This window comes from Borostomias antarcticus (assembly GCF_949987555.1).
Source record: "Borostomias antarcticus genome assembly, chromosome: 7".
In the NCBI taxonomy this organism is placed as follows: domain Eukaryota; kingdom Metazoa; phylum Chordata; class Actinopteri; order Stomiiformes; family Stomiidae; genus Borostomias; species Borostomias antarcticus.
This window is the reverse complement of record NC_140240.1, coordinates 22,033,648-22,051,132: the sequence shown is the minus strand read 5'-3', so window position 1 is coordinate 22,051,132 and position 17,485 is coordinate 22,033,648. Positions and strand designations below refer to the sequence as shown.

General features: G+C 43.3%; 2 protein-coding genes across 2 annotated transcripts in view; one reads left to right on the top strand and one right to left on the bottom strand.

Moving 5' to 3' along the window:
• The window catches only part of gpr179 (G protein-coupled receptor 179), a gene marked incomplete at both ends in the record, with an annotated part of 29,454 nt that extends 25,776 nt beyond the window's left edge, over nt 1-3,678 (top strand). Inside the window, 3 exons of the mRNA XM_084441378.1 lie at nt 331-1,977; nt 2,392-2,536; nt 3,536-3,678. Coding sequence (XP_084297504.1) covers nt 331-1,977; nt 2,392-2,536; nt 3,536-3,678 — 1,935 coding nt within the window. The remainder of the gene's footprint in view (nt 1-330; nt 1,978-2,391; nt 2,537-3,535) is intronic.
• A 1,321-nt stretch (nt 3,679-4,999) lies between these two features.
• mrpl45 (mitochondrial ribosomal protein L45) lies at nt 5,000-14,945 on the bottom strand. Its single transcript, XM_084440528.1, has 8 exons — nt 14,859-14,945; nt 14,251-14,449; nt 12,500-12,617; nt 11,798-11,896; nt 10,971-11,019; nt 9,218-9,367; nt 8,531-8,704; nt 5,000-7,406 (listed from the first exon to the last, which is right to left on the bottom strand). The coding sequence occupies exons 1-8, from the start codon at nt 14,919-14,921 to the stop codon at nt 7,308-7,310; spliced, it is 951 nt and encodes a 316-aa protein (XP_084296654.1). The 5' UTR covers nt 14,922-14,945; the 3' UTR covers nt 5,000-7,307.
• Between the last annotated feature and the right edge of the window lie 2,540 nt (nt 14,946-17,485).

Here is a 17,485-nt window from a genome sequence, read left to right as displayed (position 1 = left end):
CATGCATCACTCAAACTCATTTTAACTTAATGATAAACAAAATATAATACCATTAGGTTATAAATGCAAAATTAAATGCACTGAGTGTTGTTTTTTTTGTTTTTGTTTTTTTACAATATTGTGCTGGTCTGATACCAGAATAAATATTGTATGACCTGTTTTTTCTTCACCCTTGCCCCTATTTCTCTCCTTGACTGATCATGTAATGAACCGGTCCCTCAACTTTCCTTCAACTAACTGTGCTGTGTATCTTTCCCTTTCTTCCCTAATCCCAACACCTTCCCTCATCCACACTCCCATATTCGCCTTTCCTTACTTCACATGCACCAGGATGAATTGAAGAAACTGTATGCTCAGTTGGAGGTCCACAAGACCAAGAAGATGACATCTAACAACCCTCACATGCAGAAGAAACGCAGCTCGCGCTGCAGGTCTATCATCAGGCGAATCACCGAGATACCAGAGTCCATGAGTCGGCAGTGCAGTCGTGAAGAAAAAGAGTTTAGAAACAGAAGTCCTTCTCAGGCATCATCCTATAAGAGGTCTGCAGATACTATAAGTGTCAATTGCAGTGACGAGTCGGTACCACGGCCTTCACCGATTCTGCGTAAGTCCCAGAGTGAGCATGATTACGCTAAGGATAAAGACTCCTCATTGCACGACTCGATGATGAGGGCCAATTTAGCAAAAAGAGCTTCCCAGCGCTCCCAACGCTCAGAGACCGATTCGCTGGACATAGGCCCCCTGGTCTGCAAATCGGCCAGCGCTCACAACCTCACGGTAGACAACAATCTCCTGCACCCTGATCATAACAAGCTCTTTAAGTCTCTGAGTTTGACGTCCAGCAAGGCCCACAGTCTGGAAGACACGTCCCGGGCAGGGAGAGACGGCAGCCTGACAGGTTCTATCAAGGACCAGACCACAAGTGCCCTCCAATCCCAGTCCTTTGACAAGGCCGAAGTCTGTCCCTGGGAGCTGGAGGAGCAGCGACCGGCGGAGAAGACTCAGAAACACGTGACCTACGCTCCGTTTAAGAGCGCTGATGCTTCAGTGAATCTAGACCTTTCAGTTTCACAGCACATTTGCCCCTGGGATCATTTACCCGACCCACCACCTCCGGCGGATACCGCTGCTGGTCTGTCAAATAAAGACGGGGTCGATGGAGAATGTGAATCTCCCAGACCCAAGGTTCCCATTTCCTGTAGCGTGCCGGGTTCTCCAATGCCGAACCCGGCAAAGGAGCAGCGGATTTTCTCCTTCCGTAGTCCCACCCAAAAGTGGCTCTCGGTGAAATCTTTCATAGGATCCGTTGATGGAAGCCCGAAGGTAAAAAACAAGAAGGAAGGAAGCACAAAGGAAAAGGCAGAGGACTCTGTTTCGCAGAAAAGTCAGGAGAGTGGAGGCACGGGAACGAAACTAACCAACGAGAGAAATACCCAGCAGAAAAGAAGTATGACGACAGGAGATATGAAGCCTTGCCTTGTGAAACAGGCGGCATACAGACTCTCCTCATGCGAGTCCACAGAAAGAAGTCCGCGGAAAATTGTGTTTGTAAAGCCCATCGTCTCTCCTTGGGATACGGAGGATACGCAAAAGGACGGCGTGTACGAAAATGTGTTCATATCCAGGCAAAACAGTACGCAGAGCGACACATCCAGGACAGTCAGAACTCCCTCAGCCAACAGGAGGGGCGGTAACAGAATCACACCTGCTTTAAGCGTTTCCCATGCAGACGACAGCCAGTGTGGTGGTTCCTCACCGAGGAGGCGGTCGAGTACTATCACAGACATCGCAGCGGGAATGCTATTCCAGAGGAGACAGTCGAGTATCGCAGACATCGTGGCAGGAGTGCTATCGCAGAGGAAGCAAACGAGTGCTATCGCAGACATCTGCCCTTGGGAGGTGCAGGATACACAGGTGTCTGAACGTGCCAGCATGTGTCCGTGGGAATTGCAGGAGGCACTGACGAGACAGGAAGTATTTTGCGTTGACGTGTGTCCTTGGGAATCGCAAAATGTTCCTGCCACTCCCAATACCTCATTGTGTCACCAACCCTCCCAGCAGAAAACACTGCAAATAAACAGACCAAAGGCAGACGTATGTCCTTGGGAAACTGCTGAGACGCCAAAGAATTTAAAAAGACAAGAGACCCTGCATGCTGATGTCTGCCCTTGGGATGCGGACGAATCCTCCATTAAAGTTGAAGCTTTTTATGAAAATGTGAGGCCAGAGATCAAAGTATTGAACAAGGCACGAGAAGGACACAAGACTGAGCAAATTAACGTTTGCCCTTGGGATTCAGAGCACATGTCAACTGACAGGAAACAAGACGATCGAACAAAGAGAATTCCACCAGATAAAACCACCATTAAAACATCAACTGCACCCCAGTTGATGACAGGATCGACTAGCTCAATAGAAGCCTGTCCATGGGATTTTCCTGAACCGCCTCAAAACCTGACAGATATTTGTCCTTGGGCAGAGGAGAGCCCAGCGCCATCCCTGATCAAACCCACAACCAAAGAATATACTTTACGTGACACCACTGCCGCAAAGACAGAGATTTGTCCGTGGGAAGCTGGAGACCAAGATAGATTACAGGTGAAAGATTCTGCTTATGGAAATATTTGTCCTTGGGAAATTGATGAACCCAAAACAAAAGACAGCGGTCGAGTAGATATATGTCCATGGGAAACTGGCAACACAGATGACACAGGTCAACAAGAAACTACTCGAGCAGATATGCCCAAGAAAACTGAGAAAACCATTATAGAGGATAGAGCAAAGAATTGCCAGTTAACAGGGGATCCAGAAAAGACAAAAGGGAAGGATAATGTTCAACTTAGTGTCTGTCCTTGGGAGGCTGAGGAACCTGCTGTGACAGCGAGAAGAGACAGTACAGATGTCTCCAAAAGACAAGAAATGACTAAAGGACACAATAGCGCTCGAGAAGACGTTTGTCCCAGGGACACTGAGGAACCTGAAAACGTAAACAGTATATGTCCTTGGGAGACTGCCGGCCCTGCAAACGCAGGGAGACGAGATAGTGTTCAGAATGTTGTCTCCAAACTACTAGAAAATAAAAAAAGACAAGACGGCACTAATGCAGATGTTTGCCCATGGGAAATGGCAGAACGAGAGACTATAAAAAGACAAGACAGCAATCTGGCAAATATATGTCCTTGGGAGACTGCAGAGCCAGAAAACACAGGGAGACGAGAGAGTGTTCAGAGTCTTGTCTCCAAACTACTAGAAAATAAAAAAAGACAAGACAGCTCTAATGCAGACGTTTGCCCATGGGAAACTGAGGAAGCGGGAACAAAAACCACCGATGTCTCCAGTGAACCTCAAAAGACAACAACAGGAGAAATCAGTCAGATAGAGGTTTGTCAGTTGGAGACTGAAGAACCAGCCAGAGGAACAGAGGAAGTAATGAACACCCAAGTATCTAGGGATGAGAGTGGAGAGGCAGAGGGGGCTAAAGCCAACATGCCCTTGGCTCGGCGAGAGGCTCTTTGTCCTTGGGTGATGGAAGGAGGGACCAAACCTGGATCGATATCAGACAATGACAATGCATCGGATGTTTTTACATGGGATCCTGACGATATTCCTGAAGAAGATGAAGAGGCTGATGCCGTATGTGCTGCAGAGGCCTTCGTCTTCCCAGATGACTTGTAAACCCACAGACCAGTCAGGCAATGCCTGGTTAGATCCAAGTACGGTCTCTGAGGCTTGTTGTACCTGATCAACAGCTTGGCTTCGGACCCAAAAAAATTCAAAGGGTCTGGAGCTGCAGAATTTATTTTAGATTTCCAAGGGGTGTTATTAACGGTCAGACCAAAATGCTTCTGGACACAACATTGTATCAAACTCGCCCCATATTAGATAAACGGTTGTTATTGGTCCGGCAAATGCTGGGTGGAAGTCAGTCTGAATAGAAGTGTGACCAGACTGATCTGCAGAGCTCACTTGATTAAGATGGTGAAGCCAGGCTACTGTACCTGATCCAATCAATCACTATGGAAAGTAGTTCAATATGGTAAATGGTAAATGGACTGCACTTATATAGCGCTCTTCCACCTTAGCGGCACTCAAAGCGCTTTACAATGGCCTTTCATTCACACACACATTCACACACCAATGGTGGCAGCTGCCATGCAAGGTGCTAACCTGTTCATTGGGAGCAATTTGGGGTTAGGTGTCTTGCTCAAGGACATTTCGACAGTGGACAGTCGGAGCTGGGATTCGAACTGCTGACCCTTCGATCATTGAACGACCCGCTCTACCAACTGAGCCCCAATATACCAGAAGTATGATAAACTAGAAATGACCTCTGCAAACTGAATGTAGCAGAACATTCTAGACCGTCTGTACTGCTTACTCCAGACATTGCTCCACCAGCAGTACACCATAGGTTACAGCCCGACACTACCCAGCCATCAGAGGTGCATTTATCCACCAGGTTCTCGATAAAGAGAAAATGTTTGGATGCAGTTCCTCCTCCTACTGTACCTTCACCCCCTTTGTTTCAACTTAAAATAGTTTTCTGTGTCTGTGCGTGTTTGTATGTGATAATACTCTCTTCTGCAATAACCCCTTGTTGTGGCGTCCACTGCGGTTGTTACACAGTACTACACAGTGAGTTAAGAGCCGAGCTTTGTGAAGTTGTTTCTTGACACACAGGGAAATAAAGGACTTCAGACTGGTGCTCCCGTCTAGTAAACCTGAAAGGACAACCAGTTAATTAAATCAAATCAAACTTTATTTGTATAGCACATTTCATACACAATGCGCTTTACAGAGAGCAATATGGGGGTGGACATAGGTCCTACCCCTACACACAGGGGGAAGAAAGAAAAAAAAAACAGTTCTTTCAGGGGCCAGAAATGCGAGCTGTAAAAAAAATCTTCCCTGGCCTCTCTCAACAAGACGATCAAGCAAACTCCTGGAAAATGTCTTTATTGGCTACGAACATTTAAGGAGCAATGAACATGGCCTAAATACTTAATCGGAGAGACATGACTATCAGTAGAGTAGATACATAGTTACAGAGATGTTGCCTACTGTACATGGTAGGCCATTATGTGTTAGCTGTCCCTGTAGTCTATAATAGGATATTTAAGCGAGTCATATAACAAAGCACAATAAGCACTTAGCAGACAGGCTCATAAAGAATGTAGAGTAAACTAGGTATAGCCGCTAAGCAGAAGTGGGGAGACAAAAACGAAAATCACACACAATTGTAGCCCATGTCCCTGTTGCCTGCTGTGGAATGGGCACAATTCATAGACCTCCTAAGATACACTCGTTGTTGTTGCTGTTGTTGTTGTTGTTGTGTGGACAAGTCTTTACAAATAAGAACAGCTGGTCCTGACAACATACAGTAGTCAAGGCTACAAAAGAAGCCAGATTCAGTGACAGTAGATTGAACAACAATCAATATAGTAGTGATAAGAAAATCTGGATATTATAAACATAGCCCAGCAAACATGTTTGAAAATTTAGCTTTTTAACAAACATATCGCTTATACTATAATTCACAAAAATGTACAATATTTCAAATGTAAATAAATACATAAATGTAAATCTAAACATCTAAAATAGATCTATGATTTACTTACTTTCCTTGAAAGCGAGTAGTAAAGGGAAAAATCATGTTTAGCCCCGTTTTAAGGTTACTTATGATCATATACAATGGTTCAGATCAAAACGTTTTTTATTATTGTTATTGTTTATGTTGCTAGGCTACCTAGTTTGCGGAGGTTTACACACGTATGTGCTGCGACTAAATAGTTCTATTCTAAATATTTAAAAAAGCCTTTCCAGATGAACTAGAATCTTACTTTATGGCGAATTATATGTCAGAACGCCAACAAACACCTCGGTGAGTTTCTTGTCTTTGAAATCGAGAGTTTAACATGTTGTTTGAATGATTTTTCATGGTGCCCACCCACATCCATTGTATGACCAAAACGGTGGTAGAGCAATTATCAGACTTTCTCAAAAGTGCTAGTTTTGTCAACTTTTTGATCTGAACCATTGTATATGATCATAAGTAACCTTAAAACAGGGCTCAACATGATTTTTGCCTTTACTACTCCTTTAAGTGACATACTGTGCTGTTGTTCCTGCCATGGAAAACAGTAACATTTGAGTACGAGTTTTCAGGACAAATTCAGACACAAATGCAGCAACTAAACCTGTACATAAGACCCTTGTTATTGCTTTCTCCAACATTTCTCTAAGTGTTGCTACAGTAGGTCTTTTAATCTATATACTACATTGCAATTAAAATTTTCCCTACTATACCAATGGCTGCAAGGGGACAATGAGATTAATAACTACTCGGGACCTTGCAGTGTAGTGGAGGGTATACAGATGTATACGGACTATACCCATTTCTTTAGTCACCACTACACTCCTAGTACCTTGGTACAATGCAGTGCAAACTGTGCATGGTGACATATTTACACTGCTATGTTTGTACCAAAAATAATGTACATGATGTGTGATGTTTAGAGCCCTTGTTTTCTCAATACCTTTAGAGAATGACGTGGCGTACTCCATCAGAACCATCTGATGTGCCCACACACCAGATACTAGGGTTGCAAAATCCGGGAATATCCACAAACTTCTCATGGGAGTTAACAGGAATTTATGGGAATCAACTGGAAAACTGAATTTATTCATGTTAATTTCCATAAATTTCCAGGTTATTTCCATTAATTCCCATAAATCCCCATCAGGTATTTTGGAAAGCAAGTGAATATTCCCAGAATTTTGCAACCCTACTAGACACAGAAGTGTACCTAAATGGCCAAGAAAACAAATCTTACATTTGTACAGTGATCCCATCTCCATGTATGGCTTCATGATTCACAATGGACCAACAAAGTTTTGTGAGCATTTTTTGCATGTACAGTAATGTGTTTTTGAATGGATGTGCTTTGATGTGATTTTATTATGAAGAATGAGATATCCATTATAACAGAGCATCCTGTTTGTATGTTGTTGACTGTGGTTGGTGTTGAGATATCAGTTCTTTTTTATATTACTTGACAATGAAAGAAAGATTATTCTGATATATAGATTCATACATTCATTGAAATGGAAAGAATAAGCATATGAGAGATGGGACACTTTATTTTTGTATTTTCATCATTGAAATAAACCATACAATCCCTACAGATCTGGATTTAGTTTTTTTGTTCAGAGAAGTGTCTGGAGAGATGAGGACTTAAAAACGCAAAAAGCTATGACAATAAAAGTCTTTCAACTGCTTAAGATGGCCACAGTGCCGACTTGTGTTACTTGTGCCACTGCACAGCCTTGGGCTTGGGGACCTCGTAGTTGAGGGCCTCAAATTCTTCACCTGCCTTGAGCTCAGGGCCAGGAATCCTTACAGTCTGAAACACATAAACAATTCACATCTCAGAAAGAGCAGGTGACACAGAAATCTGACAACAACAAGCACAACCGCATTGGACAAAAACAAACCACAGTGGAGGTCTTTTAGCCAATTCACCCAAAAAATCACCAAAATGTATATTGGTTTTTATCGCACACACTGTTCCCCCACACGTTATTTGTAAGCTAGCTGGCTACCGAGATAACGCCATTAGGTGCTTAAGCAAGTTTGTTGATAGCAGCAACATTGTATAAAGATTAAAAATAAACGGATGACTTAGTTTATAACAGCAAACAAATGCCTCCTAAAGCCTCAGTGAGTAGTCACTGTACTCTTAGAATACCCTGAATAGCCACTGTTGCCATTTTGAACATAAATCAATTTAGTCAACACATAGGAGAAGGGAATTAAGGTCTAAGAAGGGGACCTGTCAAGTCAAGCTACAGGCACACGCTACCTCACTCCTAAGTCAGCCGGCCAAATCAATTGTTGTTGGGGGTAAGGTCATTTTATGCCCAATTTTGACGAATAATTACATTTTGTGGTTAATTTTGAAAATAAGTATAGATCTACTATTTTGGATAACCCTGTTTGCTATTTACGTAAATCAAAAGAACTTTCCAGAATCTTTGAAGCATTTCACAACCTTGCAGACTTTTACTAAGAAACCAAGCACTGAAGGTGTGAAGGTACCCTATTGCTATTGTTAGTTTTATTCTTTTTATGCAAGGGAAGTTTATGGAGGCTCATTGTTTTTTACAAAACTTTGCAGAATGGTAGAGGGTCATTCCATGAGGCCATGGAACAAATTTCACATCGGTTGATTAAATGGGGGTGCTATAGCAACTGATTGACATGGCAAACTTTGAACAGTCATATCTTTGATCTACTGTAGTCATGACATTTCAGTGTACATAAATTACAACTACATACAGTAGCAATGCCTGTATGTATGCCAGGGGTCTCGAACTCAAGCTTTTGTGGCATCCTACCTTTAACACAACTGATTCAAGTGATTATTGTCCTCCAGACTTATTGGAAGGTTTCAGGCTGTGAAAAACATTTCCACACCCTGGTGCAGCTTTCCAGGACCAAACAATATATGTGAACCTGACAGATCACCTTGATGATGGGGTCCTTGGCTGGCGCCCAAGCAGGTACAATCTTGGCGTGTAACCTCCAGCGGCCGTAAGGATTTATGAGGTGCCTCTCCAGGACCAGGTACTCCAGCACGTCCTTGGGTTCCTCCTCACTCCCCAGCATCAGTCTCCCGAAACGGTCATAGATGGCTAGGGTCTGAGGGGAATGAGACAATTTTTTGGTGACACTCTATTTTAAGGGGTGTGCATAACACTGTTATGACACTAATGGGTGTGCATAAGACTGTCATGACACTAAGGGGTGTGCATAAGACTCATGCTAAGGGATGTTCATAAGACTGTCATGACACTAAGGGATGTTCATAGGACTGTCATGACGCTAATGGGTGTGCATAAGGTGTATGACGTAAGACACGCAATGCAAAAAACATACGGGCGGGAATCCTGCCTACAACGGGGCTCGAGACTGCGACCAAAATGGTTTCATATGCGACCATTATTCTTGCGCAAGTTAAAATTGAACGCTGATTTCATGTGTCATGTCGTGGTTATGAGAGTGTCATGTCAGTCTTATGCACACCCCTTCAAATAAAGTGTTACCAATTTTTTAATACTATTCCCTGCAATATCATTGTATGGGAGCCCAACTGCATGACATGTGGAAAACATGCAGTCTGCAGTATGTACGTAGCGCACGCGTTTGTCTCACCTGTCTGGAGTGCATGCGCAGCGTCACCTGGCCGTACAGGTTGCCTTTGCTGACCATGTCGGGGCAGCGGGCGTGCACCACTCTAGGCGGCTCCAGCGACTCCACGAAGCTCCAGCGCAGCGTCTTGTAGCGGTTACCCCTCGTCATCTCCTACGAGGGCGGCGGACGCATGCAGAGACTTGAAGAAATTGACACTCAAAAGCCCAGTTTTTAAAATAATTATAGATCTTTTTCAGTTTGCCACCACTTCTAGGTAGCGATAGATTTTTTGTTATTTTTGTGTTCTTAATGACACTGATTTATTTTTAACATTGTCTAGGTGGAGGCTTCAAATAATCCCATCGGGTTTCCTGCCTCTTTCTACACTGTTCTATCATTGGTTCTTTGTGATTGTGAATTTTAATTTGTGCGAAATAAACTAGTAAGTAAAGTAAAAACTAGTAAGTAAAGTAAAAACTAAAACACACTGTTAATCAGAGGTTGTGGTATGGTTTTACACTTATGAAACAATAGTGTGTACAATTTAATACAGATTAATGGTAAATATTAAAGATAGACTACCAGATATGATGTCCAAAATAATGAGAAGAAATGTTCCATTGCTGGCAGTGTTTTCAGTGCAAGTACCATCTTCGTTAATGTGACTGAAAGGAGAGGGATATCTTCCTTTTCCCGTCTCTGGTGGGTGAGTGTCGGCTATTCCAGGGTACGTCATCATATCACGTAGTCTACCTTTATGTCGCAGTGTGTGGTTTTTGGTGACATCTAATGGTGAGGTTGCAGATTGCAACCAACTGACTACAATTACATGGTGCAACATGGCGGCCTCCATGGAAAGGACCCGCTCCCTATGTAGATATAAAGAGCTCATTCTAAGGTAATGAGAACATACAAATTCTTATTTTCATGGCATTATACACTAATTAAAAACATACATATGAATATTATATTACATTTCTGCCAAGTCCGTTAATTGTATTCAGCTGGTTACAATCTGCAACCTCACCACTAGATGCCGCCACAAATTACACACTGCACCTTTAAAGCCATAACCCAGTATTCTGATAACCGCCACATCTATTTGGAGCACTACAAAAACAACAACAAATGAGGCTGTTCTTTGAACTCTCATATGTTGGGCATCACCCTCACCAGTTTCTCTGCTCCTGAAGACATCTTTATTATGTAGAGTGGGGTGTCGCACGGCAGTGTTTAAAGGACTAGTCTGGTGTTTACATTCCTGTCATTTAGCAGACACTTTTATCCAAATGTACTTCCAATAATTGCATTTAATGTAGGTAGTCAGTGTACTACTACTCGCCAGAACTCACAAGTGCATCTCCTTTCTAAACCCGTGACTAAGAGCGTAATCTAGTGCTAAAGCCAAAGTGCAAGAGTTATTTACTGTAGCATTATAAACCCTGTTATAAGGTTATTTAAGATCATATACAATGGTCCATATAGCATTTTGACAGACTGTACACTCTTTGAGATGTTAAGTGCTCATTGCTCATGTCACAGCTAATGGATCTTTGACATATTGTACATAATTTGTTAAAATGTTTATATGGACCATTGTGTATTATTGTAAATAACCTTATAACAACAGGGCTTATAATGCTAAATACCAAACTAGCCCTTTAACTACCTACGGGTTATGGGTTTAAAAGATAAATAAATGTTTTATGAACAATTTTAAGTAGATCCAGTTGGCATGAGTACAGTTGACAGCCACAGAGGTAAAATAACTTACAGGGTAACATCTTTCTGTGACAAAGGAGTGGAGTTTCTCTTTGTTGAACCTAAAAGCAGTCAGAATGATTAGCGTTACAAGACAAACTACTAGGGAGCCTATAAAAGCAACCTCAGCAGGGCACCATCAATGAAAACTACTATACTGTATCAGTTATTACTTTCTCAAAACATCATAAATTACCCATTTCGTGCACCTAAACCCGATAAAGCCAGTGCTCTTACTGTGTATACACCTGACTTAGTACTGGTCCTACTGGTACTCATAACCACTTTGGAAAAAAAAAAAAATTATCTTATAATGTACAATATTGTTTGGCCTTTCCACAGCTACATCCACACTAATATGATTTCATTTTAATACAAATAACTTTTGCTACGTTTACGCCTAGGGTGCACACCACTCTGGCGTTTTCAAACACCTAAAACTGAGATTTTTGAAAACGCTGCCGACCGCGTTTTAGTTTGAAAACTCGGGGATTGTGTTTTAGTCGCACAAAGTATACACACAAAGCAACTGCTCTCCAGTGGCTACGACAGGTACCTCTAGCTACGACAGGTACCTCTAGCCACCCAGCAGAGCTGCTAGTGTGAGAACAGAGTGAGACGTGTGGACCAAATGTCTTGACTAATTGTAAAACTGATTTGTAACTGTTCATTTTATGTAAATTTGATGAAGTGAAATCATGACCATCTTTATTGACCACAGCTGTATTATTTCTGAAACGGTGCTATAATGCTTATGTGGACGGAGACGGTTTTCAAATGAAAAGGTGTCAGCGTGGATGTAGCCTAAGCCTTTTTGTATATCCCCCCTCAGTGTCTTACTGTGTCAGAGCGTTATGAGCTTCGATGAAGATGTCCTGAGCCCGACCTGGGAACTCCTTGGTGATGAACTCTGGGTCGTGCTCTTTGATCTTTCGTATCCTGCAGGGAGAGTGCATGGGGGGGTTAGCATATAAAGATGCATCATATGAAGAAGTACAATGAGTCAGACAGCTGCAGGGTAAGAGAGAGTGGTACAGTACTTAAAATGGGGGAAGGTCCATGATGAGCGTGTAACACTACCACCCTTGCTATGGGGAATGAGAGAGCTTTGATAACAATTCCCATTTTCTTCTTCTACGTTTTCTTCTAAATTTGTCTTCACTTCGGAGAGTAACTAAAGTTTATTATTTCTAGTCGGAAGAGTAGACAGGGTGAAAAGCAGTAATAAAGAGATGTATTGTCCTTGACAGGGTGTAAGTAAGAGAACATATTATGCAAAAACCTCACAACGTCCTGGACCAGAGCTAGTGCTGGGGTTAAGTACCTTGCTCAAGGGCACAACAGTAGGCAATGATTGCCAAGTGGCCTGGCCTGGCCTTGAACCAGCGATCTTTCCGTCACTAGTCGAAGCTCTACCCACTGGGCTACACGCCGCCCAAGGTGTGTGTATGTGTGTGTGTGTGTGTGTGTCTGCGTGAAGAAAAGTGTTACAATATCAATAGCAGACTTTTAACATATCCAAAGACAATAAGAGATATTTACGCTAGCTGGGAAGCAGCACTCTGTTTAATCTGCTCCGTGCGCTGTTTCAGACCCTCCTTAGACAGGCTGGAGAGACGGGCATCGCCCTCTGGAGGGATGTAGGGGTCAAACACTCCAGCTGTCAGAGAGGAAGGCAGGGTGACACTAGTTACCACCTAGCGGTCAACAAATGCACAGTAAACATGCTGTCCCCAGCCCACGACGCATGTTCCTCTGGGGTAATGAAGGAGCCTTCACCCCTCCCGACCGCTACGCTCTGCTACTGTACCTCGGGGCGACTGGTTGCCCCGTCACTCCGAGGCCCCTGCGGTCGATCGGCAGCAGTCGCTGCCCATCTTTCGTCGCAGGTTCAAAACTCACCTCTTTAAGAAGTGCTACAACGATCCTCCCTCTTAAGCACCTATTATTATTTTAGATTGATATTCTTGCACTTTGCCTTCATCACTAGATTATGCTCTTAGTCACTTGTTTTAAAAAGGAGATGCACTTGTGAGATCCGGCAAGTAATAGCACATTGGATTTTCCTACATTAAATGCAATTATTGTTAGTCGCTTTGGATAAAAGTGTCAGCTAAATGACTGATGTAATGAGTGGAAACCTGATATTTTTCTTTGTAAATATATGAAATGTTTGAAGTGTTATTCATTTCATATGCATAGTATTTAACTCCAGGAGGGAGTAGATATTGTCACGTGTAGAGAGGAAAGAGGGACGACAGACTACAGTAAACGTTCACCTGAAAGAACTCCATGCCATGCAGAGTTTATGTACTGTATACTATAGCCATCATTGAATCAGAGACTCCATGAAGAATGAACCATCAGTATATTGCAATCCCAAACATTAAAGTGTTTCATTAAAGTAATGGTAGATTGCGTCATACTGAATTGATTAATTTAATTATCAAAATCATATATCATTATTATCTGCTGGAGCTGCTGCCTCCGCGACCCGACCCTGGATAAGCGGATGAAGATGATGATGATGAAGAAGATCATCTTCATATATCATTATTTATCAGGCTACACAATTGCATTTCTTGCGCTGGATTGTTTTTCTATTTTAATGAATTAATCGAGGGCCTCTGAGTGACTGGCTACACGTGAATGATTTGTTGCCATAGCTCCTTAACCAGCTGCACATCAATCTCTCTCTGGAACCAAAAATGTTGATCGAAGAAGTAACCCTGATAATGTGTTAATCCTGCTGACTGGAAAACTCCTCCGTACGCGGAATGCACATTCAAGAAGTAGAGTGGCAGTTAGTGTTGTAGTCAAGACCAACTAAACCGAGACCAAGTCATGACCAAGATCAGAGTGTATCAAGACCGAGACTTTGAGGGGTTGAAACCGAGTCAAGACCAGGACCAGACCAGTGGAAGTCCCACACTGCATAACGCACTTGACAAAACATGAAACATGTGAACCATAGGTACTCCTCTATAGGTACTCCTCAAATTAATCTGACAAGTTATTTGGTTGCATTTGAAGCAGGAAGTTTTTCATGAATGAGACAACAAATAAATTAGACAATGCACAGGAATTCAGTGATATTCCCGCAGTCGTGGTCTTGACCGGTCTTGAAATAAAATCCTGAGTACTCTTTGTGCAAGACAGAGATGAACGAGTAGAAATTAGGTCGATTCCGAGACGAGACCGAGACCTTCAAAAAGTGGTCTAGGGACCGGTCTTGAGTACTACACAGTGGCAGTCATTCGTTTTCTGAAAATGTAATAAACGTCCTTCTTTACCAGTGCAGGAAATGTTGATGGCTCTCTCCATGTACTCCTGTCGGATGACAATCCCTGCTGCTCTGGCCATGGCCTCCTGGTCTTGCTGGGTCTTCTTCTTCACCCCTACAGCTGGTGGGATGAAGTACCGCTTCTTGGTCCGGACCGGCACCACAACAGGCAAGCCGGGACGCCACGCATCCAGAGACACTTCTGCATTCTGTGTGGATGGGATAAGGGGGATAACGGAATAATGATCAACTATGAGTAGATTCTTAAATATAAAGAGTGGACTTTAATAAAATTACACCCACCACCAGTGTCTGATTGGTGATAGATAGAAGATGATCTCATTTATATAGTAGCCTAACCATCAATGGCGAAGGGGCATATCACGAGATGGAAAAAGGTTTGATACAATTCATTTCTAGACAGATATCCTATCCAAACGTTAGTAGCAATCCACTAACGTTAGTTGGACATAAGACATGCTAGCAAGCTAAGAGTGCCGACTTTTGCTTCTCTCTTATTTAGTGTGGCACTTTAGCTTAAGACAGACGAGATTTAGTTTGTCAATGTGTAATTGATAACGTAATAGCGACGGGCTACTGCCTCCAGCCATACATCACCTTCAAACTGTAGCATGACATCCGATGCAAAGGCAATAACGCCTTCCTTATGGACAGCGCCATGTTTCCTATGCGACTGTTTGGATGTGTTCCAGAGCGTCAAATACTCGCTGCGCACCGAAATAGCCTGGAGCAATCATCCGGGAACTTTCAGGCCGTGGTATGCTTACCGCCCCTTTTTGAGGGTTGATACATTGTTGTTGTACTTTTTTTTCAATATTAAATTATTAACCTATAATCATTAATAGGCCTACAATATTTATTTCACAATGTACTAATAAAAGTAAAGGTTTCTTTTTCTTTTCTTGTTTTTGGCCGAAAGTAATTCTCTTGAGACATTATTTCAACATTGATACCTTTTTTAACTTTAAATTAATTTAACTAGATTTTTCTAATTTTAATTTTAATGGATTTCCTTTTCAAACACCCGGGTTGCGTTCCGAATCGCATACTTATTTTTTACTACCAGTACATACTACAGCTGCCCCTAGAAAGTATGTTCTTTGCACGCAGAATGCATTCAATTGGGACATACTACCTTGTCATAACATTGCGGCTTGAAATTTGACCTCATCCGTCGCTGTCCATAAAGTGGCATTCGACTACAGCTGGGATTCATCAAAACACCTGTCTGTCACTGTGCGACTCACACATTGTTTCTGCTGCACACAGGATTGTGGGTCAGAATAGTGTGCCGACTTGCATACTGCAAAATACGACCGGATGTAGTAGGACATCCTGGTATTTTTGCCATACTGCATGTGCATACTACATCCATTTTTTCCCTACTATATAGTATGGAAGTACGCGATTCAGAACGCAGCCCCGCAGAACTGGTTGTGGCTAGATGGGGTACAGCTACGGCCAGTGTAGAAGGACAGTAAAGGCTAGTGCCCATAAAGGCAGATGCCATTTAGGGTTAAGGTTAGGGTTGGGGTTGGGGTTTGACCGGTTTCTGCATTTATGGGAACTAGCCTTCTACATAGGCTGTAGCTGTACCCCATCTAGCCACAAGCCGGAGAACTCAAGTTGCCTACACCGCCATTCAAATTCAAAAGATGTGGTGAAAATAAAGAGTGATAAGGTGAAATTAGCTATCAGTAAAGTACTGTAGCAAACTCATGAAAGGTGGAGGCAGCAGTCAGTCAGGTCTTCCCATCTTGGGGTTTATTAGACAAAACAAAACACATTGTGGTTGCATATGCGACCATTTGTGAGAGTGGGCTACATGATTGACCTAAGCTGTTTTGGTTCCTCTCTGACATGGGTAGCCTACTGCGTTGTTGCGGTTGAAAGTAACGTTATTACTTCATCTTCTCAGTCAGTCTCTCCCTGCCTGCACTCCCATCATCAGTGCGCGTGTATGTAGCAGCGCTGATGAAACACGCAAAACAATCCATTGACCTGTTGGGGGGGACATTTAATGTTTTTCAGAAGTTGAAGGGGACATGTCCCCTGTGGGATCTGTGCACATGACGAAGAGAGAACAAACCGGAAGATGCAGTCCATTCCAGAGAAGAAGGGATGGGTTTAAGTGGAGAAAACATTTCATCGGCGGCAGCCTACTGCATGTGCGCTCATGTCGCCCTCGCCCACGTGTGTTGGAGTGTCCATGTCGTATGACAAATAAAGCCTTCTTCTTCTCGATGCGTGCCTTGTGGCGGCCTTAAGCATGGCCTCACTAATGGAACACCGCCATACCCCCTCTCCTTCCCCGTTATGGAAAATCGTTCCAGCGTCACTGCCCCACAACTTGCGGGAATAGAACCTGCTGGCGATGCAGCTGTGGCTATGCCTTGTATCCACTCCTCAGCGGCCATCCTTGCAGCAAACTCGCTCTGGCGGCCCCTCGTTTCACGTGAAAACCCTCTGTTCTATTCCCGCGAGTTGTGGGGCAGTGACATTGGATGTCCTTCCACCATCTGCACGCTCCGTCTTCCTCTCAGTCTCTCACCTCCTCATTCTCGCCTCTCCACTGGAATGGTCCTCGCCACGAAGCTAGCTAGCCGGCTAACTCACTCACTGGTCCTACACTAAGCTAGCTAGCCGGCTAACTCACTCACTGGTCCTACACTAAGCTAGCTAGCCGGCTAACTCACTCACTGGTCCTACACTAAGCTAGCTAGCCGGCTAACTCACTCACTGGTCCTACACTAAGCTAGCTAGCCGGCTTACTCACTCACTGGTCCTATACTAAGCTAGCTAGCCGGCTAACTCACTCACTGGTACTAAGCTAGCTAGCTCCCACCAGGCTCCTTGTTTCTATAGCCAAGTTGTTATTTTCTCCTGACACCAGTGTAATGATTGTAAGGAGGCATGAGGCAGCAGTTGAATCCTCCCATACTGGGATTTATTAACACACGTAAAACACTACATACAGACTGCTCTCTGGGTATAGACACATGAGGACAAGGGAAGAGACAGATGAGGAGGGAGATATCCAACAAGAAATATGCAGCCCCTTATATAGGCCTACCCTAGCAGGGCCAACCCCCCTGGCAGTTACACCTCCTATTGCACCAATAGGAGCTTTCTTGAGAACCACTCATCCAAACAAATTCACACTTGGCCATGCACTTCCTTAGGTCCTGGGCAGTACACCTGCCGGATGTCAACTTCATACAGTA